At 53.6% G+C, this 26098-nt stretch overlaps 1 protein-coding gene across 2 annotated transcripts; it reads left to right on the forward strand.

Moving 5' to 3' along the window:
* The first annotated feature begins 925 nt into the window (after positions 1-925).
* On the forward strand, positions 926-25798 carry CPLANE2 (ciliogenesis and planar polarity effector complex subunit 2). Of its 2 annotated transcripts, none has more exons than XM_082398656.1 (10): positions 926-6406; positions 11022-11144; positions 12473-12625; positions 13228-13352; positions 13655-13791; positions 14031-18053; positions 18856-18972; positions 21442-24696; positions 24806-24904; positions 25524-25798. In XM_082398656.1, exons 1-6 carry the CDS (start codon positions 6172-6174, stop codon positions 14278-14280), a joined length of 1023 nt encoding a protein of 340 aa, XP_082254782.1. In that variant the 5' UTR covers positions 926-6171; the 3' UTR covers positions 14281-18053; positions 18856-18972; positions 21442-24696; positions 24806-24904; positions 25524-25798. The 2 variants fall into 2 exon arrangements, with proteins under 2 accessions (XP_082254782.1, XP_082254783.1); XM_082398657.1 differs by lacking the exon at positions 926-6406 and adding an exon at positions 6419-10641.
* Positions 25799-26098: the final 300 nt, after the last annotated feature.

Genomic DNA, 26098 nt, shown 5'->3' on the forward strand with positions numbered 1-26098 from the left:
CGCCTAGAGCCCGTGCTCCGCAACAACAGAAGCCACCACAATGAGAACCCGCTCACAGCAATGAAGACCCAATGCAGCCATAAATAAATAAATAAACAAACGCAATGACATTCACATTATAGGGGTCCCAGAAGGAGAAGAGAGAGAAAATATTTGAAGAGATTATATATAGTCGAAAACTTCCCTAACATGGGAAAGGAAATAGCCACCCAAGTCCAGGAAACGCAGCAAGTCCCATACAGGATAAACCCAAGGAGAAACATGCTGAGACACATAGTAATCAAATTGACAAAAAGACAAAGAAAAAGTATTGAAAGCAGCAAGGGAAAAACAAAAAATAGCATACAAAGGAACTCCCATAAGGTTAACAGCTGATTTCTCAGCAGAAACTCTACAAGCCAGAAGGGAGTGGCATGATATACTTAAAGTGGTGAAAGGGAAGAACCTACAACCAAGATTACTCTACCCGGCAAGGATCTCATTCAGATTTGATGGAGAAATCAAAAGCTTTACAGACAAGCAAAGGCTAAGAGAATTCAGCACCACCAAACCAGCTCTACAACAAATGCTAAAGGAACTTCTCTAAGTGGGAAACACAAGAGAAGAAAAGGACCTACAAAAACAAACCCAAAACAATTAAGAAAACGGTCATAGGAACATACATATCGATAATTACCTTAAACGTGAATGGATTAAATGCTCCAACCAAAAGACACAGGCTTGCTGAATGGATACAAAAACAAGACCCATATATATGCTGTCTACAAGAGACCCACTTCAGACTTATTTCTAAGTGGTAGAATTATAGCTAATTTTAGTATTTGTTTTGCTTATGTGTATTCTGTAGTAGCCACAGGTGTTTCTTGTGCAATAGATATCTAAATTAATTAATTTTTTAATTAATTTAATTAATTAATTAATTTTTTAAAAAACATTCAAAAGAAGTCAGATTCCATCAGATTTAGGTCAATTTCCTGTGTGTCCTACATTTAAAGGATAAAGGAAGAGAAGGACACCAGTTTTCATATAGGTAAAAAAAAAAGCACACTTAGTATCATTTGGGGGCTGATGACATGAGTCTGCCCACCCATGTGGGAGCCTAGGAGGAGTGTGGGGGGGCTACAGCCCTGAAGCCACTTGCTGAGTATGTGCCAGTTTCTTATACCCCTGGGTGTTTGCGCCAAGCACTGTTATGTTCTTTTCATTCAGTGCATACTGAATGTTAACCTTATCCCAGGCTCAGGTGCTGTAAGCCTGCAGGTCTCATCCTGTCTGCACAGTTGTGTTTCCCAAGCTGCAAGATGAAACTTTTCCATTTCTAACAACATGTGGTCTGATGCTTTCTGTTCTGTTTACTGTACTTTGAGGCATATAGCAAACTAGACCATGGTGTGAGGAAGGGTCTTGGGTACAGAGGGCCCATGTGCTGGCAGCTACTGATTTGGTGGTGGTAGGGATAGAAGGATTGTTTTGGATGCTTCCACAGTTGCCCTTGCAGAAGGGTTGGGCTTGCTCCTTATGGCTCTATTGGGCTAAACAAGGTCCAGTAGGTAGAAGTTCTAGAGAAGGCTCGTTGGGAAGAACTTTGTACCGTCGGAGCTCTACGTAAATGAGTGAAACCAGTGTGGCATCACTGGAGGAATTCAAGCATTGCCTGGATAGTCAGACTATGGGATGTTGTAGAGGAGGTGATGTTCGGTCGGTAGGGTGCCAGTGGTGATCGGTGGTCTGGGAAGACCCCACATGCCCAGCCTTCAGGATGGGTCAGGCCCATAAGGCTCCCTGACAGCTTCCTAACTCAGTCCGTCTGTGCCAGGGGCCATGCTCCTAACTACTGATGAGCAGCCTCCCACTCTGGAAGGGTCAGAGCATGAAGACAGCAGTGTGATTGACCCCACGTCAGAGGATGTGTGGAGCAGAGAGGAGGGAACTTGCCAATCTGAGGAGAAACCTTAATGTCAAGGAGAACACAGCGCAGAGAAGAGCCGTGACTCAACCCCAGGCCTCGCAGGAGTTGGCAGCCACTGCCTTCCCGTGCAGTCCCAGCACAGTACTCCCTGGCCACTTGCCTGGGTACTAAAGGGCCAGAGGCCTGTGTACATTTGGGTCTGAATCACAGCACCCAGCCAGCGAAAGGGCAATGCCACACTGTCCTGTCTGCTTCCCGCATCTCTACAGCTCTTCTCCAGCTGGCCCTGTGGGGAAGCAGTGCAGGAATCACTGACTCCAACAAGGAGACAAAGGCCTTGCCCATGCTATTACTACCCTGAGCTAGCTCCTCAGCCCAAGACTTTGCCTCACATCACCCTCATCCGGGAACCTGGGAAAGACCAGGCTGTGAGCTTCCTCAGGTCCGGGTAGTACAGGAGGCATCAGCTCGAAACCCTGCAGGCTGGTCTGCTTGTAGTGTCACCACAGGTCACTGGGGTTTACCCTTCTCACCTCTTCCAGGAAGAGCCAAGAGAGACCGAGGGAGACTTCCAAGAGAGACTGAGTGTTTAAGCTCTTCCTCTTCTTCTCACCTCTCCAGCTGAAGTCTGCCTTTTGCTCTCAATGGCCGTAACTATCCCCTTCTCCCCACAATATACCATTGACAAAAGCAGTCCAGCATTCTTGTGGATTCTTTATGAGGTGATGATTTCACTATTGATGGAAGTATTCAAGCAGAGACGGGTAAATTGCATGGGAGGAGATGACAGAGATGATTTATGCATCAGATCAAGAATGAGACCAAGGGACCTCTATATGCCCTTTTAATTCTTGAGACGTGGTTCTGTGGACTTAGAACTTCCCAGAGAGGCTGCAGGACAGGGACATAGGCACAGACTTTGGACCAGGAAAGACCTTGGTTCAAAAGCTGTTCCTGTCTCATTGAGCTGGGGCAAGTCATCCCACTTCTCTGAGCCTCAGCTAAAACGGTTATGATGCTGCTGGCTTCCCAGGTTAGCAGTTTAGCTGGAACCAGCAATAATTGCTAGTCTATGGCATGGGTGTGATTCCTCAAAAGACCACCTGGGGGCACTCTGTGAAAGGCTTCAAGTCCTCCTTGACACTATCAGAAGCAGTCTTGAGAAGGAAACTAAATGGGCTAGAGGAGAAAATTGCCCATTTCTCCTCCACCTCTCTTGGTAAAGCCTGGGGAGGACCCCTTCTCTGGCCTCTGCCACGCTTCTGAGCACCATCCCGAAGCTGGCCGGCCTGCCATCTCTGCTCCAGCCCCCAGCTGTGGGAAAGCCAGCGTTTTCCCCATGGGGTTGGGCTCTGGGCCCGGACCCTGTCAGTATGCACAAAGCTGAGCTGAAGTTTTAAATGCCTAAGAGGCCTGGCGGAGTGTGCCTTGCCCCCACCAGGGAGCCTGTCTGCCTACCCACTGCAGGGAAGAGAAGGGCTGAGGGCCAGGCCTTGTCAGACAGAAGCCTGGGAGGAAGAAGGAAGCTCCTGCTCTGGGGCCCTGGGACCTGGGCTGCTGCCCACTCATCGGCAAGGCCGGGAGGGCCCAGGACTGCCCTGGGGATCACTCATTCTCAGCACACGTTCCCTGAACGTCGACTGACCCCTGAGGCACTGGGCACAGATAAATCAAAAAGAGGCCTGCCCCCGGAGGAGTTCACAACCTCATCACACGCCAGGGAGTGTCACCTTGGCTGAACAAAGACTACAAATCCTGAGCTTCTGAGGCCAAAAGACAGTCCAGTTATGTCATACTAAAAGATGAGAAGAAGGTGAAGTCAGTAGAACAACCAACACAGCCAGCAGGGGGCAGGACAGTTGAGAAGAAGCCAGAGAACTAGGAAATTGTTCTCCTTGTCCTGGCCTCACCCTGCTAAACTGAGGCAGAGGGCAGATGAGGACCGAGCCTTTCTGGGAGATCCAAGGTCGGCGGGGCCCAGGCCTGGCCTCTGGCAGTCAGTAATGCAGAATATGCAGGCCTACAGGCCTCAGACTGGGAAGACAGACTCCCTGTGCTCCAGGAAGGGGGTGAGAGAAGCTGTGGGGAGTCTGGCATGTCCAGAGGAGCCGGTATTCAGGGCTGAGGACAATGCAGAGTGACCAGAGGTCATCCCCTCAGATGTAGCAGGGACAGAAGCTCATGACCAGGATCCACAGTGGGAGGAGAGAACACCTCTGACAGACGCCAGCATGAATGAGGCCATGGCACATGTACAGAGGAGAGTTCTCTCCGGAGGCGGAGGCCCACAAAGGCCCAGGAGGGATGACGTCTGAGGGCTGTGTACCCCACCCGCACTCCACCATGCTTCCCTGGCACTTGGATAAGTGCCTCCCAGCCACCCCACTGAACACGAGCCCCAGGGCCAGAGGAGGGGGGCATGAAAAGGAACAGCCTTGTGAAGACTGAGTGTTTAAGCTGTATGAGGAATGAGGAATCACTGAACTTAAGTTTGCCAGGAGATTGCTGGATTAAAATGTCTGCATAGCAGAGACAGATTGAGTCCGAGGAAACAAAGCTCTATTTCTCAAATGTCTGAATCAGTGGAGGTAAAAACTTGTACTTGCTCCAAATAGAAGGAGAGGAGTCAGATGAAGTGCTTGGGATCCACAAGAGCCAAGGATGAGAGGGATTCTGACAAGTGCTGGAGGAAGGAAAGAAAAGGGTCTTCCAGTAGAGGGAACAGCCTGTGCGAAGGCACAGAGACCCGGGTGTGACTGGCCCCTCCAGAGCCTCGAGGTCAGTGTGACTGGAGTGGAGAGAACTGGAGAATGAATTGGAGATGGGGGGCGAGAGGCAGAGCCCAGGAATGGGTGCCCGGACCCAGACAGTGGCAGCCGACGAGAGATTAGAAACAGAGAGGGAGAAACATCAGTCTCTGGTGGCCAGCAGGATCTGGAGGTGGAGGAGGAGGTGTCTGGCCAGCGTGGATTCCTGCATTAAGCAGATATATGGTACCCACTGTAAGGGGCACTTCCAGGCCCTGCCCCTGCCCTGTGGAATTTACATTTCAGTGGCGGGTCAGGAGAAGGGACAGACAAATGTGTAAACAACTAAGCAAGATTATTCCAGATGAATACTATGAAGAAAATAAAAATGGGATGTGACAGAATGTGATGGGGTTGGGCTAATCAGAGTGTCCTTTCTGAGGTGACATTTCAGCTGAGACGCGAATGTAAGAAACAGCAGCCATGTGAAGATGGGGGGAAGAGAATTCCATGCAGAGAGAACAACGGGAAGAAAGGCCCTGAGGTTGGTGTGAACTTGACAAGGTCAAGGAGGAGAAGCAAGGCCAGTGTGGCTGGAGTGTCGAGTAGGGGCAGAGTGCACAGGTGGGCCTTGGAGGCCATGGTGAGGGAGGGGTGTGGACAGCAGGTGCAGTGGGAGGCTGTTAGAGGGTTTTAAGCAGGCGATTGACCCAAGGCTGTCCAGGTCAAGGACACCAGCCTTGCCACCAAGCACAAGCCTGTCACATCCCAGCCTAAAAAGAACTCCCTGGGGATGATTTGGCAGCTCCAGCCCCAAATCCTGTATTTAAAGGTAATCTGGACATTTTCAATCTGCCGACTAGAATCCTCTCTACCCTACTGCCCTGCTTACCAGTCTCCACCAGAATGTGGAATACACAAGGGCAAGGCTTGTATCTCTTTCACTGTGTCTTCCCAATGTCTGGCCTGGCACCCAGAGTGCTCATAAATATTTGACAAATACATGTCCTCCTCCACTCGTGCCTGGAATGTTTGCCCTGCTTCCAAACTGGTCCTTCAAGCCATTCTTCATGTTGTAGCCATAGCCAGGCAATCAGTCAACACATTTTTATTAAGTTTTTACTATATTTCAGACATATTCTAAGTAATAGGGATTATTATGGGCTGAATTATGTCTCCCCCACCCTAGAAAAAGTTCATATGTTGAAGTTCTAACCGCCAGTACCTCAGAATGTGATATTTAGAAATAAGTTCTTTTTCTTTTGGCCACACGGCATGCAGGATCTTAGTCCCCCAACCAGGGATCAAACCCCCACCCCCTGCAGTAAAACGGCAGAGTCTTAACCACTGGGCTGCCAGAGAAGTCCTGGAGATAAGGTCTTTACTGAGGTGATGAAAGTAAAATGAGATCATTAAGGGTGGGCCCTAAACCAGTAGGACTGGTGTCATTATAAGAAGAGGAAATTGGACAGGGACTTAACACGAGGGAAGGCGATGTGAAGACACTGGGCGAAGATGGTCACTGACAAGCCAAAGAGAGAGGCCTGGAATGGATCCTTCCCTCTCAGCCCTCCAAGGCAGGGGTCCCCAACCCCCAGGCCACGGACCGGTACCGGTCCATGGCCTGTTAGGAACCGGGCTGCACAGCAGGAGGTGAGCGGCGGGCGAGCGAGTGAAGCTTCATCTGTATTTACAGCCGCTCCCCATCGCTCGCATTTCCGCCTGAGCTCCGCCTCCTGTCAGCATTATGGTGAGTTGTATAATTACTTCAGTATATATTACAACATAATAGAAATAAAGTGCACAATAAATGTAATGCGCTTGAATCATCCTGAAACCATCCCCTCCTCCCACCGTCCGTGGAAAAATTGTCTTCCATGAAACTGGTCCCTGGTGCCAGAATGGTTGGGGACCACTGTGCCAAGGAACTGACCCTGCCAACACCTTGATCACAGATATTTAACCTCCAGAACTGAGAAAATACATTTCTGTTATTTAAGCCACCCAGTCTGTGGTACTTTGTTACTGCAGCTCTAGGAAATTAATACAGGGATATAACAGAACAAAAAGACAAGGCACCTATCCTAGCTTATGTCCTAGGTGGGGGAGACAGACAATACGTTTTAAAATTTCAGGATCAAGAAAGGACGATGCGAAAGTGAGCCAGGGGTCTGGGGGCATATCCTTGAGTGTAGAGGAGGAAGGCTTCTGTGCAGGAGACCTGAGCAAGGGAGCAGTCATCCATGTGAGGCACTGGGGTGGTGCAGAGGGCTCCCGGGGGAGGGATGCAACGCAGAGGCCCTAAGTGGGAACAGGAAAAGGCCAGAGTCGCCGGAGTGCAGTAGGCCAGGGGAAGAGGTTGGCAGTTGAAATGAAAGCGAGAGGTGGTCAGGGGCCAGTCACGGAAGGCCTGGAAGGCACGGAGTCTGGATTTTCTTCTGAGCGCAGTGAAAACCACTGGAAGACTTACTCGTGGGTGTGATGGTAGTGGCTTTATGTTGCAAAAAGATCACTCTGGTGCCTGTGTGGTGTCCCCGAGGGCAATCAGGGAAGCGCTGAAGGAAGCAGCTATAGCATCCGAGCAAGAGATGGAAACATGAAGCCGATGGTGTCCCTTCTCCACTTACACTCCCTGGGCGTCCCACCCGCCCCCACCCCTGCCCGCCAGGTCCTCAGGTTTCTGTGTGTGTCTGCCCGCCTGGGCCACCTGCATCCCTGCCTTGACAGATCTTCCTCTCGAGGCCTTGTGGAGCCTTGTCCAGGAGGTGCTCAATCTGGGGAGAAGGCCAAACCATGAAAAAACGAGTGGATTAATCAGAAGGTTCTACACTAGAAGGGCCTTTAGATAGATGGCCCACCCGTTTCACTTGAGACCCAAAGAGGAGATCCTTATGGGGACACACAACTTAGTGGTCAAAGAGGCACAGGAGAGAGGAACTCACTAGACCATGTTCACAGCATCCTTCTGAAACACAATTCCAACCACCCCACTCCCAGGCTGCAACCCCCGACTGGCTTCCTGTACCCGAGCAGTGGTGACCGTGTTCAGTGAGGTCTTTGGGCCTTGTTTCAGACTGAACTGCGTCACCCCCACCGCGTGTTAAAGCCTTAACCCCCAATGCGACTTATTTGGAAGTGGGGCCTTTAAGGAGGTAATTAAGGTTAAATGAGGTCATAAGTGTGGGGCCTTAACCCAATATTACTGGTGTCCTTATGAAAAGAGGAGGAGACACCAAGGGTGTGTATGAACAGAGAAAAGGCCTTGTGAGGCCGGAGCTGCCTGCAAACCAGGAAGAAATTCTTCACCAGAAACCAGCCCTGCTGGCACCTTGATTTTGGACTTCCAGCTGCCAGAACTGTGAGAAGACACTTTCTGTTGTTTACACCACCCCGTCTGTGGTGCCCAAGCCGACTGTTGCAGAGCCCAGCTTCTGAACTGCCCAGTGCTCTTGTTAAATGTTCAGGCTCACAGACCCATCCGACCCCCTGAAGCAGAACCTCTGGGGGTCAGGGCACGAGAATCCATGTTTTGAACAGGCTCCTGATGTTCACTGAAGTGTCTTCTCCATGAGCTCCTGAGGGCAGTGAAGACTGATTCCCCCAACCCTCTGGCCACTAGCTCCTCTGACCACCAGCCTCCTTCTCTGTGCCCAAGAGGACTTCACACCTTACCTGGCCTCCAGGTTAACTAGTAAGCTCACTCTGTCGAGTTGCTCCCTTTCCTCACACTCTCCCTAAGCCCTCCACAAGCCAAGCCCGGACAGGGCTGGATGTGAAGTCTGGAAGCCCAGAGATAAATCAGATCTGAGGCCTGTGACTGAGGCACTCGGGGTCCACGGTGAGAACTCCACACAGCTGTGATTAACCCCAACTCTGGCAGATGCGCTAGGAACTGCAGGAAGGGGAACTGAGTGACCTGGGAGTACAGGCAATGGTTTCAAGCTGCAGAATCCTGTAGGAATGGTTATTAATTTGTTGTATTTCTGCCTAGCTGCAGTGCAAGCAAGTTGCGGGCAAGTGCCCTGTTCCCTCTACCCCCCTGGGGACTCATAATGGACCTCAATGATTTGTGGGTTCATGGCCCTCTGGCTGCTTTCAGCTTTACTAGGAATGGCCCTCCTAGTGGCTGGGGTCAAAGTTTTAAAAACACAAGACCCAATCTGGCAGAACAGAGACATCCTTCAGAGTCCAGGAACCCTAGGTTCTGAGCCTAGTTTTCCCACTGACCACCTGTATGGTGTGACTTCAGACAATCCCGTTGTCTCTGAGTTTCCTCATCTGTAAAAGAAAAGAAGGATGATAATATTTACTCCACAAGTTTGTTTATAGAAGTAAACAAGCTAACCTCGGTAAAGCCCCCACTGTCTGGCACTTAGTTGGCCTTCAATAAGAAACTTATAGAGGGCTTCCCTGGTGGCGCAGTGGTTGAGAATCCGCCTGCTAATGCAGGGGACACGGGTTCAAGCCCTGGTCTGGGAGGATCCCACATGCTGCGGAGCAACTGGGCCCGTGAGCCACAACTACGGAGCCTGCACGTCTGGAGCCTATGCTCCGCAATGGGAGAGGCCGCGACAGTGGGAGGCCCGCGCACCGCGATGAAGAGTGGCCTCCGCTCGCCGCAACTAGAGAAAGCCCTCACACAGAAACGAAAACCCAACACAGCCAAAAATAAATAAATAAATTAATTAATTAAAACAAAACAAAACAAAACAAAACTTACAGAGGACTTCCCTGGTGGCAGAGTGGTTAACAATCCGCCTGCCAATGCAGGGGACATGGGTTCGAGCCCTGGTCCGGGAAGATCCCACATGCCTCAGAGCAACTGACACCGTGCGCCACAACTACGGAGCCTCCGCTCTAGAGCCCACGAGCCACAACTACTGAGAGCGCGTGCCTAGAGCTGCAACAAGAGAAGCCACCGCACTGAGAAGCCTGCACACTGCAACGAAGAGTAGCTCTTGCTTGCCGCAACTAGAGAAACCCTGCGTGCAGCAACGAAGACCCAACGCAGCCAAAAAAAAAAAGACAGTGTAATAGACAACCTGTCAGTAATGACCCACTTTGCATCCTATCCAACTAATGGGCATTTACTGAGCACCCATCTTCTGGGTAACAGGCCTGATGCCCAGTGTTGGAACGGTGGAGAAGGGCTCATGGCCTCAGTGCTGAAATGTCAGCTCCAGGAGGGCAGGGACTTCTTGTTGCCATTGTATTCCCAGCAGCTGGAACAGTCCAGGCATACAGTAGGCGCTCAGTTATTATTTGTTGAATGAGTGACATCAATGAATCAATCAATAAATGAGTGACTGGAGAGCCTCTGACTCATTTTTAAGACCTTGAGCAAGTCCGTTGACATCTCTCAGCAGCTTTTTTCCCATCTGTGAAGCCAGTGGTGGTTAATTCATATCGAGTTCCTGCCGAGCAGGAATAAGTAACAACAATAATAAGTAAACTTATTGAGCACTGCTATGGACCAGGCAGTGTTGTAAAGAACCCTAGGAGGTAATAGTATTTTACCTCCACTTTATGGAAGAGGAAACTGAGGAGCAAAGAGGCACGGAAGGCTCCTGGAGAAGGGGGATTTGATCAAGTTTTGGAGGAAAGACTGGGGCTGGGACTGAGCAATGTGAAGAGGATCCATGGCCCAGAGGGCAAGTCCCTGTCCAGGGTGTCTCTGAGCCGGAGTGGCTGCACACATAGGAGAGACCAAACCTACGTGGAACCCGGCAGCCCAACCCCGCCCCCCGCGTCTCCATGACAACAGCCTCCGCACATGCGCCTCAAGCACCGGCGCCTGGGCTGGCGGCTTGAGCCGAAGCCGGACGCAAGCAGGGCGGAAGCTGACCCCGCGTGCTGGGCGGCGGGAGCTCTGGGCGGGCTTTTAAAGGGGCGGTCTCCACCCGGGCCCATTCGCCCGCGGGGACTGCTGATGGTGAGGGCTGGGTGGGCCTGGGAGTCAGGATCCAGGAGGCAGAGGAGAAGCAGGTCTGTGTGACTCCCCGCCCCCCGGAGGAGACAAGGGAGCTAGGGACTGTGTAAATGCCCTCTGGGGCAATAATGGGATGGCTGTCCCCCAGGGAGCAATACGGAGGAGAAAGGACTATGGAATTGCACCTTCTGGGTGATAAGACGGGGACGGGGGTGTGTAACCCCTCAGGATGTTGAAAGGGAGCTTGGATTCCAAAAATGTTAGTCGTAATAATGAGAAGGGTGGGACTCCATAATTGCTCCATCCTCCAAGGAGGGAGCTGGGGCTCCAGGGGAGAGTCCGAGGGCAGGTTAAGAGGCCTCACAGGTACAGCTTGGAACAGTTACCCTCTCCCATCCCCTACTCTCAGCATTCTACCATCTCCCCTCCCCGTCAGGTGGCCCAGCCATGGCCAGACTACCCGCCCCAGGCTCAGTGATTGTCCCAGACTGGCACGAGAGCGCCGAGGGCAAGGAGTACCTGGCCTGCATCCTGCGCAAGAACCGACGGCGGGTGTTTGGTAAGTGCCCCCCTCCCCCAGCCTGTCACCTGCCACTCCCTGGGGAGAATAGTGTCCCCTGTGGTGGGGGGCCTGGAGCAGAGAAGCAGGGCAGTGAGGGCCTGCTCCACTGCACTCCTCAACCTTGGGGACCCCAGAAGCCCTATCCTGGGGTCCCCACCCCCAAACCTCCTTAGAGTTAATTCTGTCATCAGAGCCATGGAAACAGCCAAAACCCTGCCAGGAACCACTATCACCAGAGAGGCTGTTGATTGAGGCCTCACCTGGTGGCAGGCCCTCTGCTGGGCACTTTATACAATGGACTCCAATTTAACCTTCTCAACAGCACGTTGCAGACTTGTCCAAGATCCCCTAGTGAGTAGAGACAAGCCTCTTCCATATCCTGCTGTCTCCAGGATAAGACACTCATGTTCCCCAGGGTGAAGTTAACTCACCCAGGCAAGGTCAGCTGACAGGCCAGCAGAGGGGCCTGGCATCGGCTGCAGGAGTCCAGCTCTGGCCAGGAGAGACAAAACACCAGAAGGCTTAAGACCAGAGAGTGACAGGCAACCCACAATTTAGGACTTTGAGGTCCTACGCCTATAGATGGATCATAGTTTAGACTTTATTTTTTGCAAGTTTTAAATTAAAAACATTCAGGGCGGTCCAGTGGTTAGGACACGGCGCTTTCACTTCTGTGGGCCTGAGTTCAGTCTCTGGTCAGGGAACTAAGATCCCACACGCTGCACGGTGGGACCAAAAAAAAAAAAAAAAGAATAAATAAATAAGTAAACATTCATAAATATCTCACTGTATTGATTCTAAGGAGTTTATGTTAATTAAGGATACTTTTGCTGATATTTCTCCACTGAGGAGAGAATTAGGAAAAACCTTTCTTTTACCTGTGGGAAATCTAGGATATGTGATAGTATTAATAAAAACCATATCAGGGAATTCCCTGGTGGTCCAGTGGTTAGGACTCAGTGCTTTCACCGCCGGGTCCTGGGTTCGATCCCTGGTCGGGGGGGCGGGGATCTAAGATCCCGCAAGCCGCGTGGTGCGGCAAAAAATAAAATAAAATAATAAAAATCATCTCATGCATCAAACTTTTTTTGAAAAATGGTGTTATTTGGAGTAGGCACTGGCCCAGTTCACAGAGCACAGGTGTTCCCAGCAGAGCTTCTCCTCCGGGGATGCTGCTTGTATCCCAGGCCTCTGTCACGAGTGCTGTATAGGGAATGGTTGGTTGGCACTGAAAAAGCCCTGAGAGATGAGGTTGTACCCCCAAGGTATGATGGGGCAAGTGCACGTTGACTCCCTGACCCCACCTGGATCCCTCCTTGCCCCAGGGCTGCTCGAGCGACCAGTGCTGCCCCCGCCTGTGGCCATTGACACCGCCAGCTACAAGATCTTTGTGTCCGGGAAGAGTGGTGTGGGCAAGACAGCGCTGGTGGCCAAGCTGGCTGGCCTGGAGGTGCCCGTGGTGCACCACGAGACCACTGGTGAGTCCCTCCTAGGAGGCCTTCCCTGGGGTGGAGAAAAGACTTGCCCTGGACCACATAAGCTAGGATTTGTAACCAGCCTTACCGTTTACTCTGCAACCTTGGAAAGTCACTTCACCTCTCTGAACCTACATTGGCTCCTTTGTCCAAAAGGGATAATAGTACCAACCCCTTGGGGTTGTGGTGGGGTTGGTACTAGCGATAGTGGTGGTAACATGCCTAGCATTGAGCTGGCACAAGGTAGGTGCTCAGAAAACACTGATCTTCCTTTCTTGTTTCCTTCCACTGGATGCTGATTGACCATCACGTTGCAATATCTGAGAGTATTCCGGGACCTTTGGCTTCCCCAGTGCACAAGAAGGAAACTACTTTGTCATGGCTAGGGCTAGGGCTGCCTCTCCCTGGTAGACTGGAGGCTCCTCTGGGGCAGGGCAGTTTCCCCCATAGGACTGAGAGTTCTCCCATGTCAGGGACTATGCCTCCCCCATCAGACTGAGGACCCATTAAGGTAGGGACATATCTTCTTCCTGTTCCTTCTGGGCCCCCTACTCCTCTCCACCTCCACCTCTCCCATGCTGAGTGACTGACCCCTGCCTCCCCAGGCATCCAGACCACCGTGGTATTTTGGCCGGCCAAGCTGCAGGCCAGCGACCGTGTTGTCATGTTCCGCTTTGAGTTCTGGGACTGCGGGGAGTCTGCGCTCAAAAAGTTCGATCACATGCTGCCGGTGAGCAGGAAGGTGGGCCTGGGTGGGTCCAGGAGGGGCTGGTTGCCTGAGGTGGGCTTCTGAGCACAGGCGTCTGAGCCTGGCCTGCCTGGTCTGCATGAGCCAGAAGTGGGCATGAATGGACTGAGGATGCTGCCCCGGGCTGGGAGAGCTCTGCCCTGGGACCAGCCACTCCCTGCTCTGGGCCGCAGTTTCCCAGTCTGTGAAAGGAGGGATGGTGCTGAGACTTCTCAGGGTCCTGCAGCTGACAGGTTCTGGTTACAAGCCTCGCATCAGCCTCTCATCAGCCTCTCTGTCCCCAGGCTTGCCAGGAGAAAACAGATGCTTTCCTCTTCCTCTTCTCCTTCACTGACCGTGCCTCCTTTGAAGACCTCCCTGGACAGCTGGCCCGAGTAGCAGGCGAGGCCCCTGGTGTGGTCAGGCTGGTCATCGGCTCCAAGTATCCTTTGGGTGGCCCCTAGGACTGTCAGAGGCCACACTTGGCAAGGCACGGAGCAAGGGTGTCAGGCAGCCTGCCTCTGCCCAGCTATGGGGTCCAGCCCCATGGGCTTTATCTTAAAGGCTGCAACAGGGCCTCCCCCAGACCCTGGGTGTGGGGGGCAAGGGAGGAGGGAGAAGGCTGGGTTTGATGGGGTGGTAAGCAGAGGCACCCAGACAGGCTCCTTGACCCTCCTCCAGATTTGACCAGTATATGCACACGGACGTGCCTGAGCGTGACCTCACAGCCTTCCGGCAGGCCTGGGAGCTGCCCCTCCTGCGGGTGAAGAGTGTGCCAGGGCGACGGCTGGCAGATGGACGCACGCTGGATGGGCGGGCTGGGCTGGCCGACATTGCCCACGTGCTCAACGGCCTGGCAGAGCAGTTGTGGCACCAGGACCAGGTGGCAGCTGGCCTGCTCCCCAACCCCCCAGAGGACCCCCCCAGCTGAGGGGTGGTGGCATGATGAGTGGGCACTCCCGACCCTCAGGTGACCCAGAGCAGGACCCCAGGGCCTAAGGCTGGGACAGGAATATTGATCTCATCCCGAGGACTGGCCAGCGGGTCCTAGTCAGGGAGAATGGTGGCCTGAGAAGGCTCCCGCCCCCAGAGCACTTTCCTTGTGGAATTCTTGGCAGTGAGGTGGGGCACAAGGCTCGGTAGGGCAGCCGTCTGAGGGCATCTGGCTGTCCTCTGGCCTCCTCCCTCTGCCCTAGGAGTCTGGGTTTCTGGAAACTGAGGAACTGTATGCGCAAGGCCTGAGGGCTCAAGCATCTCCCCAGCCTCCCCCTGCCCTTCCCCCTTCTGCAGCAACCGTGGAGTGTGATTGGGGAGAGGGGGTGCCTCAGCTGGGCCCTGGACCTCAAGTGACTTCAGTCAGAGCCTGTACGTGTTAGTTGAGGTAACACCATCTGCTGTACCAGGTAAACCCTGAACTCTCAGTGGCTTAACTTAAGAGAAGTTTTTTTCTTTCTATGTCTCACCTCAGGTGGAGGTGAAGGTGGGTGTGGAGGCTCTGCTCTGTACACTGATTCAGAGACCCAGGCTCTGACATCTTCCATGAGTTTCTTCCCAGTTTGTCCTGGGGCATCAACATCCAGTCAGCAGACGGGATGAGTGCGGGTGGAAGGTCCCCCAGCAGGTTTCTACAGACCTGGCCTAGGACGGTGTGCCTCATTTCTGCCCACATTCCATTGGCCAGCACCTAGTCACATGGTCACACAGAGCAGCGGGGGAAGTTGGGAAATGTAGTCCACCTGTGTGTCCAGGAGGCAAGCACCTCACTCTGGAATTCCTTTTTTTGACCATGAAGCTGTCAAGCTATGCTTAGGACAGGGGCCCTGCCAGCCTGGGGGAACCGGAAAGTATCACTGGGCAGGGACTGGGCCAGGTGGGGGGTCAGGGCGTGAGCTGGCAGGGGGCCAGCAAGGACAGGAGAAGGAAGGTGAGTGACCTTGTGCCCTTGCCCCATCAGCCAGACACTAGTGAATGTGGGCCGCATTTATACTTTGTATAATAAATGTATAATAAATTATACATTTATTTATAAAGCCAGCCTTTATACTTTCTTTCCCTCCCCAGTGACACCCTCTCCAGCCCCATAGATGGACCCCTGGGCAGAGAGCCGGCCTGAGTCTGACCCAGCTGGAAGGGCCCTGGATGCCCAGGTCAGCCAGCTGACCCTCAGAGCCCCCTCTCGAGAAAGCAGCTCTGAACACTCCACACTCACGCGCATGATCATGTGCCCACACACACCAGTACTTGCCCTAAAATGCTGCCCCGCTTCTCCCTCCTGGCACACACAGGAGACTCCTGCGTGCTCTCCCTGGCTTACGCTCCTTCGCTAACTGATGGCCTGCATGGCACTGCTTGTCAGTCTGTCCACCCTGTGCACTCACTGCCTGTAGGTTTGTCAACCTTTCCAGGGCCTAAAGCATTGATTTTAGCACCTTCTTACCCCCAACTCAGGTTCAGAGCTGAGACCTGAGCTTAGCCCATGTCCCAGAGGAGGAATGTTGCTGGGCAGGACCCAAGCCTCACAGCCTGCACAGCCCACCGGCCGACTCCTGCTCCCCGGCCACAGAGTGTCCCACTGCTGCTTTCAGCTCTGCTTTGGCCCATTTCCCTCTGTTCTTAGCTCCAGTAGACCTTACCCACCAGGCAGAGCAAGGCAGGACCCAGCAAAGGTGGCCTCTGGGCTGGAATGTGACCTTCCAGCTATGGATACCCATGTGTGTTGTGGGCACCAGCTACCCCACATCCCAGCCAGTTATCTCAGGCCTTAAAGCTTCAGCATCCTTCTTGGGCACCAGCTCAGCCAAGAGCCAGAGGTTGCTCTGGAGAAATAACCTAGATCCTCCCCACAGCAGAGCAGGGCACTGGTTGGCACTGGTTAGCACTGCTCCAGTCAGAGAATCGACCCCTCACCCACTTTCACCCCAAACCAAGAGGTAAACAATTCCCTTCTCCCTGAGTAAGAACAAAGTGGGGACCACAACGGTGCTAAGGCTTGGAGCCGGCCACCTGCCATCCCAGCGCTGCTTTCTCAGCCCCTCAGAGCCCAGGCCCAGTGCCACTTTAGTATTTCGTAGGCTACCCCCTTAGAGGCCTCCACCGAAGTGCAGAGAACTGGAAGCCCGAGGGAGGAGGGAGCTGCAGAGCCATAATTCTCCTAATAGCTGGTGGCTGTCCCCGCAGAGTGGACTCTGGGCGGGGTCGCGGAGCGTGAATGAGAAGACAATGTGCGCACACACACACACACACACACACACACACACACACACACGGACTCAGGCCGGCTTTGTGGGCCTGGCACCTGAGCAGTCCACAGGGCTCTGCACTGGGGGGCCCACACCTGGCTTAATGCTCTGCTGTTGCCATCTTGAAATCCTTAATAATTTTTCAATAGTTTTCCACTGGACACCACCAATCACGTGGTAGGTCCTGCACAGGAGAGGGTCCAGACTCCAGATAAAGTTCCTCTCTCAGGGCCTGGGAGACAGAGGCCATTCTGTGGCGTGTCCGGAGGCCACTGGAAGTCGGGGAGTTGGCTTCTCCCCATTTTGGTGCCAGAAATTCCACCATTAGGTTAAGCCTCACAACAGCTCAAAGGCAAATACCCTGCTGCTCCCTCTGTGGGCCCTGGGGCTACCTGGAGGGAAGGGGTAGTGACTATGCCCCCAGGCTGGTTCAGGGGTGAGCCCTGACTTAGAGGGGATCCTTGGGAAGAGGGTAGCCATGTTTGCTCCTCTGGGCCCTGGAGCCCACAGACTTCAGGGCTCTAGAGGGAAGCTGGTGGGAGGAGGGACTAGCTTCTCCAGGGGTGGGGGTGTGTATGTGCTGCAGCCCAGCCCTGGTGCTGTTTGTCAGGACATCCCAGACCCCTCTTCTTCCCTCCCCAAGCCCCTTTCCTACAGAGGGAGAGTGCTATGGACCAAATGGTTGTGTCCCCCCCAGATGGGTACACTGAAATCCTAGTCTGCAGTGTGATGGTATTAGGGGCCTTTGGGAGCGGATTCAGTCATGGGGACAGAGCCCTCATGAATGGGATTAGTGCTCTAATAAGAGAGACCTCACAGAGCTCCCTAGCCCCTTCCACCATCTGAGGATACAGAGAAAAAGTGCTGGCTGTGAACAAGGAAGAGGGCCCTCTCCAGAACTGGACAGTGGTGACGACTTGATCTTGGACTCCCAGCCTCCAGAGCCATGCGAAATAAATTTCTGTTGTTCATAAACTACCCGGTTTGTGGTCTTTTGTTGTAGCAGTCCAATGGACTAAGATAGGGAGGCTGAGGCCAGAGAGGGTCAGGCGTTTCTCCAAGGTTGCAGAGCCATGGAGCAGCCCTGATGCTCTTAGCCTTCCGTGCCCCTCTCCCCTGGACTGTCCCTTCCCCTCATCCCCCAATGGTGTCTTCTGGGTCCAGCCCCTCACACGATCCCACTTGGTCTTGCTTTTCCAACCAGAAGCCTGGGGCTGCCTGTAGGAGGGGAAATACGGTACTGGTGCCTCGCTCTCTCCTCCCTCTCCTCTTCCTCTCCTTCCCCCATCCTTCCCAGGCCACAGTGAGCTGGTAAGTGAAGCTCCTGCCTGCTGCCAGCCACCAGCCAAGCCTGGCCTCGTGGACAATAAGGAGAACCCCAGGCAAGTTGCCTGCTCCCAGGATGAGGAAGGGGATGCAGGAGCCAGATCTGCAAAGGCTGCTGGGCAGGCCTCCAGAGCCCTGGGTGAGTCCAGAATGGGGGTGGGACTCCCTGGTGCTGCCCTGGATCTCCTTACTCCCAGGGCAGCCTGGTGCCAGACATGACACCACCCCCAGCCTCCACCCCGTGCCATGAAACAGACTTGGGGGAGCAGTGCCCAGAGGGTGGCATGGGGCTCAGGGCCCAAGACAAGTCAGAGCTGTGTGGAGGCAGATCCCCAGAGGCCCAAGCTGGGAGTAAGGGGGTGGGGGGCCCCTCCCTCCCTGTGACCTCAGACCTAGAGGCTGGGCCAGTGGGGGCGAGGTGAAGTGGGGAGAGTTGGTATTCAATTCTATTCTAGAAAGAAGGGGTGTTTCCTGGGAGCAAAGGGGACCGACGGAGGCTTGGGACCGTGGCCCAGAAGGAAGGTGAAGAACTGTGACTTTGGATTGTTCACTTTAATTCCTTTGTGTCATCTGTAAAATGGAGATAACAAGAGCACCCACTCTTTTCTTTTGAGTTGTAACAAGTAAATGCGTGTAAAATATTTAGTACTGGGCCAGGCACTGAATTAAGGGCCCAGCAAATGTTGGCTACTGTCTTTGTCGCTGTTGTTATTTATGGTAGTGGTGGTGTTTCTGGGGCTGAGAGCGAGTGGAGAAGAGGGAGAAGGGTCGCAGATCGCGCCGACATCGCCTCCATTGTTGCACTTTATACTTAGCCAGAGGTGGGCGGGCGGGCGAGTGGGCGGAAGGAGGGGCGGCCCAGCTGGGCGGGTGGAGAAGTTCCTGGCACCTGTACCTTCGCCGGGGTCCTCTCACCGGCACTCCGGTCCTGTTGCGCCCAGGACGGCGATGGCGCCGAGGACAAGGACCGGAGGACGACCGTCTCTGCGCGTCCCGCGGCAGCATTTGTGTCCCAGACTCCGGAGGCAACTTTTTCCGCGACTGGAAAACCGAAATCGGTGAGACTGGGGCCAGACAGGACTCTTTAACCCCACTTCACCGCTTCACTCAGGCAGCCAGAGTAGCCAACCCACAGTCCCTCTCTTACAGGGAGGAAAGAGAGGTCTTACCTCCGCGAGGAATCCCGTGGCATCTCTGGTCCTTTTTTTGCAATGGGCAGTTCCTCCTTTGAGCTAAGCCCAGTCGCTCTTGCTGTGGCGCGAACTATTTCCTTTATTTTTTATTTTTATTTATTTGGCTGTTCCGGGTCTTAGTTGTGACACGCGGACCTTCGTTGCCTCCTGCGGGATCTTTATTTGCGGCATGCGGTATCGAACCCGGGTCCCCTGCATTGGGAGCGCGGAGTCTTAACCACTGACCGCTAGGGAAGTCCCACGAACTATTTCCTTTAATTTGGGCTTTAGTGGGACTGATAAACCCAGCCCCCAACTCCCCACCCAGGGTGGAAGTGGGGTAGGGTGGGGCAGACCGTTCCCAACTGCCCTTCTGCCCCCGCGATGGGACAGACTTCCTGCTCGTGAGGGAGGAGAAGCTGCGACCCCCGCGGCGGGCGTGGTGGCAGCGACTCCTGCAGCGGAGCTGGCGCGATAAGTTCCAGAGGAACCTGCGCGCGGCCGGGGTGCTCCTGGAGGAGGTGAGCGCGGCGGGGACGGGCTGCGCGGTTTCAGTCCCCGAGGCCGAGCGCGGGCTCCCCTAACGAGCCCTGTGACCTGCGCAAGCGACTTCAGCACCTCATCTGTAAAATGGGCTTTACCGTAGCGTCAGCCCCATAGAGGGGCTGTGATGATTAAACTGGCCAGTGTGCAAAGCGCTCAGCCCAGGGCCTGCACATTGGAGGTGCTCAATAAATGGGAACCAGCAGCCACTACTGTATGACGCCGGCCTACTCAGCGTCTATCTCCACGTTTGTAAAATGAGGGTGCTAGTTCCCCCCTCGTTTGAATTTCAAACGAGGAAACGCCAAATCAAAGAGCTTTTGAAGGCGGCCAAGGGCCCGCGCGCGCGGAACGGGATCTTTCACTCCCAGGCGGGATCATGAGAGGAGGGGCTCCGGGGTCTGGTCCATCCGGAGACCCCGGCCCCCCAAGGAGTGCAGTCTCGCCAAGCGCCGCGCCCTCGCCGTGTACTTCGCCAAGCTGTGCGCCCTGGGAGCTGCTGGCGGAGGAACTGAGCCTGCGCGTGCCGCTGCAGGTGGGAGGGATGGGCAGGGGCGAGGTCAGCCCGGGGGCGGAGTCTTCCCAGGTACCGGTGACCCTGCCCTGGTCCCGCAGGCCCGACGTAACCCGGACTCGGACGGAGGGGGGAGCTACTGCGGCGCCTTCGCCTGCTGCAATCTCTGCAGCAACACGTGCCCAATAAGCAGCTGGACTTTCCGCCGCTCCAAGCTGGACTTGTGAGCGGGCGAGTGGTCTCGGGTGGGCGGGGCCTCCCGCAGAGGGGAGGGGCGCCAGCCGCAGGCTTAGCCAAATCGAGGCTCCGTTGCTCCTCCTTGGTTTGCCAAGGAGACAACTCCTGCTTAACTCACTTTAGGTCTCAGGCTTGTCCTTTCCGCAGCCTGGGGTTCAGGCCGTGCCCGAGCGGCTCCCCGTCCCTGGCTCCTCTCCCCGGCTTCCCACCCGTTCAATGCCCCTCAGATGCTCACCTGGCTGCAAAACACCCAGCCCAGGCTGAGCTTTGTGGGGAGAAGGGCCTTCCGGTTTTAGCAGCTGGCACTTTTTTTTAAAAAAATAAATTTATTTATTTTACTTATTTATTTTTGACTACGTTGGGTCTTCGTTGCTGCAGGCGGGCTTTCTCTAGCTGCCGCCAGCGGGGGCTACTCTTCGTTGCGGTGCGCGGGCTTCTCATTGCGGTGGCTTCTCTTGTTGCCGAGCAGGGGCTCTAGGCACGCGGGCTTCAGTAGTTGTGGCTCGCGGGCTCAGTAGATGTGACTTGTGGGCTCTAGAGCGCAGGCTCAGTAGTTGTGGCGCACGGGCTTAGTTGCTCCGTGGCGTGTGGGATCTTCCCCGGCCAGGGATCCAACCCGTGTCCCGTGCATTTGGCAGGTGGATTCTTAAGCACTGTGCCACTGGGAAGTCCAGCAGGCACGTTTTATCATTGTGTCCCCAGCCTAGAGACTGCGCTCTTATCGTGTTAGGTCTCGCATTCGGCGGAGGGTTCAGCTTCTGACCCCTGCTCTGCTCACAGATTCCTGGGCAGGGCTTCCCATGACTCCTACTTCTCCAGCACCCAGAGGCACCAAGTGATGAGACAACTGCCTGGGGAGGGTCCAGCTGGGGCCTTACAGGGGCGGAGTTGATGCCAGAGTTCTTTCTGGCAGGTGGCAGAGATCCTGGCCCGAACAATCTATGGGAGACGGAAACGTGCAGAGATGGGCATGGCCCGCCTGCTGACCGAGGGAGTCTACACCGCAGCCTTCCCACTGCGTGAGGCAGAGATGACACAAGCCCAGCTTTCTTCCACTGCAGGGGCATCAGGAGAAAATTCTGGGACTTCCCTGCAGCCCTCCCGCCTTTCCTCTCCCTGGGGCCCCTGTGATCTGCCCAGGTACCAGGTGCCTGGTGCAGACCTCAACCCTCGACAATTGCTCTATTCATACTGGGCCTGTTGAGGGTGCTGGCACAAGTACCAGCCCCTGCACCACATACAGGAGGACTTTGGGGACAAGGTAGCTATCTACTTTGCCTGGTTGGTGCATCTGGTGTTGGGGGTGAGGGCTGGGAGCTGGGGTTGAATACGGAGATGGGGGCTCATGAGCATTCTGTCCCCCCGCATTCTGTCACCTACACAGCCTGGCTGCTGACTGCTGCTCTTGTGGGTACCCTGGTCTTTACCTCTGGCCTAGTTACCATGGGCACAAATGTACCAGCGTGAGTGACTGGGAGTGCTGGGGGGATGAGCTGCATGGGCTGGGTCAGCTGGCTGGTTGAGGATAGACCCTCCCAGGATGGGGTACTCTTTGCTCATAGGGAGGAGATCTGTGCGAGCAGGAGTTCCTTCCTCATGTGCTCACCCTGTGCCACATGGAAAATTTGTGACACATGGAATGGATACTTGTGCCACATGGAATATTTCCGAGATCTGCCCCATGGCCAAAGTGAGCCAGGGAAGAGAGCAAGGGAATGGGTAGGTGTTTGGGACCCAGCACCTTGGGCCTAGCTGCTGGGAAGGCAGTGTGCCCTCTGCAGTGTGTCCTCTCTCCCTCCTTTGCAGCTGGGCTATCTCTTTGACCATCTGGGAACTGTGTTCTTTAGCATCTTCTTGTCCTTCTGGGCCATGGCCTTCCTGGAGCACTGGGAGCACAAGAGTACCACCTTGGCCCACCACTGGGACTGCAGTGACCTCCAGGAAGAGGAGTTGACGCCCAGCTCAGCCCTCCAGGCCCAGAACTCTGCTTCCCGCAGTTCTCAGAGGCCATAAGGCATGCTGGGAACAGCTCAGACTCTGGAATACCGCATCCCAGGATCCAAATCTGGCTCTTCCCTACAATTTTCCTGGGTCACTTTTCCACCCTCCCCTGACATCAGGATGATATAAGGTTTGGTGAGGTTAAATACTAGAGGCATTTAGAGGCTCAAAGAGAAACTCTTCCTGAAACAGGGAAGAAGGAGAGAAGCGTTCCACTCATCTACCCATCTAGCCATCCACCTGTCCATCCAAACATCTAATCATTGATCCTGAATCTGTTTGCTTTTCTCCATCTCCACTGCCACCCTCACTTTCCCCACCCCCTAGCCCCAGTCCAAACCACAATTCTCTCTTACCTGAACCCCCGCAGTAGCCTCCCAATATTGTCTCTCTGCTCTTATGTTTGCCCCCATTCAATCCATTCCCAGCTGCCAGGGCAATCTTTTGAAGATACAAATCACATCCTGAATTATCCTACTCAAAGCGTTCTAGTGGGTTCTCATATGCACTTGGAAAACTATCCAAGCCCCTCAGAGCAGCCCACAACCCTGTGTGATCTGGCTTCTGCCTAGTTCTCCTCCACTAGCTCCACTGGTTCCTTGCTGTTCCTTGAATAGGACAGGGTTATTTCCACCCCAGAGCCTTGGCACTGGCTGTTCTCTGCTAGAATCTTCTTCTTCCGGACTTTATATGGCCTACTTTTTGTCATTCATATCTTGACTTAAATGTCACCCTTTTAAAGAGGACTTTCTTGGGAATTCCCTGATGGCCAGTGGTTAGGACTCCGCTCTCTCACTGCCAAGGGCCTGGGTTCAATCCCTGGTCGGGGAACTAAAATCCTACAAGCTGAGAGGGGGTGGCCAAAATAAATAAGTAAATAAAAATAAAGAGGCCTTCCTTGATCACCCAATCTAAAGAAGCTCCCTATCACTGTTTTAATCTCATCACAGCATTTATCACTACATTTTCTTGTTTATTGTTTTTTGTCTGTCCTCTGCCGCTAGAACGTGAGCTCCAGAGACCTTGTGTGTGATGTTGCTGTCTCCCTAGGGCCCAGAACAGCCCCTAGCATATAGAAAGTGCTCATTAAACATTTGATGGGTGAATCTATGAATCACAAATCTATCTCTCCACCTATCCATCTGTCCAAATATCCATAATGTAATCCATCCAACAGTTAGGGTTGACAAGAAGATAGAAACCAGACTAGTTATTTCAACAGAGAGGATTTATTATAAGGTATTGATTGGTTAAACAGGTTCTGGAGGACTGAAAAAGCAGGAAGGAAAAACTGAAGTAACAACGTCATTGTGAATGGCATCTCTTAGAGCAGTGAATTATACAACTCATGTGACTCAAAGAGTGGCCCTGCCTCTGCACACAGTCTCCTCCCCAACCCCTGCAATGCTTCCCCTTCATTTTCCCCTTACTTAGCACCTGTTTATCTTTTAGGTCCCAGCTAAAATGTCATTTCCTCTGAGTGACCATCCCTGAAGACCAGTTTTCCTTCATAGGAGTTATTCACAAGTACATATTTGTGTTCATTTATCTAATGTCCATCTCCCCAACTAGACTGTAAACTCTGTTAGGACTTAGATTTTGTCCAGTTTGTTCATCATGTCATATCCAGTATCTACTGCAGAGTGTATGTGGTCAGTTAGTAGTTATTGAATAACTAATACATTATCTACTCATCCACCCATCCATCCATCTACCCATCCATCCTCATGTCCATCATCCATCCAACCACACCCTCATGTCCTCCTCCACCTAGCCATCCATCCATACATACATCCATCTGCCCATCTACCCACACATCTGTGCACTCACTTACAGAGATTTGCCTGTCTAGTTTGCCCACCCACCTGTCCACCTACTGCCACCTGTCCTTCAGACTATCTAGCCCTCTCCCACATGTGCATCCATTTGTTGTTTACTTCTCTGTCTACTCACCCGCCAATCCATCCATCCATCTATCCATCCATCCATCCACAGGCTCTTAGCCAGGCCCTAGGGAAAAAAGGCCCTGCAGAAACAAAAATGAATCAGACCTCATTCCTGCATTTCCAGAGCTCCCTGTGCAAACAGGAAAAGACAGGAGGCTTCCCCCACCCCAGGGTCATGACACCCAGACCCTTGGGCCCTGGGATGCACATTTCTGTTGCCCCCTCTGATAGGAGTGCCCACATCCAGAGTTTGCTGCCCTGGCCCCACAGATGGCCCAGAACCCAGTGACAGGCCTGAAGGAGCCCTACTTCCCACCCCGCACCCGTCTTCCCTGCCTACTCACCAGCTCTGCAGCCATCCTCATCATGGTGAGGGGGCGTTGGGCCCTTGCTCTGGAAGGACTGTGCCCTGCAGGGTGGGCTGGTGCCCTGGTGGACCTGCCTTCCAGCTCTGACAGCTCTCCCTGCTGGCCCCCAGCTCTGTGTGGTGATGATTTTCCTGGTGTCTGTCATCATTTACTGCGGCATCATCAGCATTGCAATGTTCCACACGGCCAACTCTGTGCTCATGACCCAAGTGAGTGCCCCTTGGAGCAGTGGAGGGTAGGACCACTGTTCCAGACTCCGGGCACAACGGGGGCATCCTCAAGTTCCTTCTGCCTCTCCACGTGGCTGGGCTCAAGGTGATGGCCATCACTTTGCCTAGGCTGGTAACATTGCCAACATCAGCAGCACTGTGCTCTACCTGGTACTGATCCTCCTCCTGGGCCAGGTCTATACCTCACTGGCTGAGCATCTCACCAGGTGGGATGAGTAAGAGCAGGGGATCGCAGGGATGTCCTGGCATCACTTGGGAACTGTGAGCCCTGAGGCAGGGCTCCCTGCATCTCAGAGCCTGCAGCTCCCACCTTGGTGTCCCCAGCCTGCTCAGCCATCCTCAGATGAAGGTGGCCAGGGGGGCATGGTCGGCCTTAGGGGAAGGTGGATTGGGGACAGAAGCATATGAGTTGACCCAATGGGCTGGGCCTGCCCCCTTACACTCAATAAAACTCTGACCAGCTCTGCCTTTTGCCCAGAGATGCACAGAGCCCAGACCCTCCATGAAGATGCCTTCACTTTTAAAGTCTTCATCCTCCAGTTTGTCAATTTCTACTCCTCTCCTTTCTTTTTTTGTTGTTTTTGGCCATGCCACACAGCATGCGGGATCTTCCCCAACCAGGGATAGAACCCATGCCCCCTGCACTGGGAGTGCAGAGTCTTAACCACTGGACCGCCAGGGAAGTCCATCTACTCCTCTCCCTTCTTTGTGGCATTCTTCAAAGGCAGGTGAGGACTCCCCCCCGCACCAAGGCTGTCGACTCTCAAATGATTTGCCAGCAGAGTGGCAGCATCCTTGAGCCTCTAGATTTGTCTCTACCAAGGTCTTGACCTTGAAGTTGGTCCTTGATTTCCCTGGACTTCAATTTTTTTTTTTAATATTTATTTATTTATTTAGGTTGTGCTGGGTCTTAGTTGTGGCAAGCAGGCTCCTTAGTTGTGGCTCGCGGGCTCCTTAGCTGTAGCATGCGAACTCTTAGTTGCGGCATGCATGTGGGATCTAGTTCCCTGACCAGGGATTGAACCTGGGCCCTCTGCATTGGGAGCATGGAGTCTTAACTGCTGCCCCACCAAGGAAATCCCTGGGCTTCAATTTTCTCAACTGTAATATACCAATGCATCATTGGGTAAATGTGAAACTCTAACACCTGCATTCATTCATTCACTCAACCTC

This window comes from Balaenoptera borealis, assembly GCF_965194805.1.
Source record: "Balaenoptera borealis genome assembly, chromosome: 1".
Classification (NCBI taxonomy): domain Eukaryota; kingdom Metazoa; phylum Chordata; class Mammalia; order Artiodactyla; family Balaenopteridae; genus Balaenoptera; species Balaenoptera borealis.

Coding starts and splice junctions, on each gene's coding strand:
- CPLANE2 (XM_082398656.1), top strand. CDS start 6,172: ATGGTCACTGACAAGCCAAAGAGAGAGGCCTGGAATGGATCCTTCCCT. Junction 11,145..12,472: donor GAACCGACGGCGGGTGTTTG/GTAAGTGCCCCC, acceptor TCCTTGCCCCAG/GGCTGCTCGAGCGACCAGTG. Junction 12,626..13,227: donor GGTGCACCACGAGACCACTG/GTGAGTCCCTCC, acceptor CTGCCTCCCCAG/GCATCCAGACCACCGTGGTA.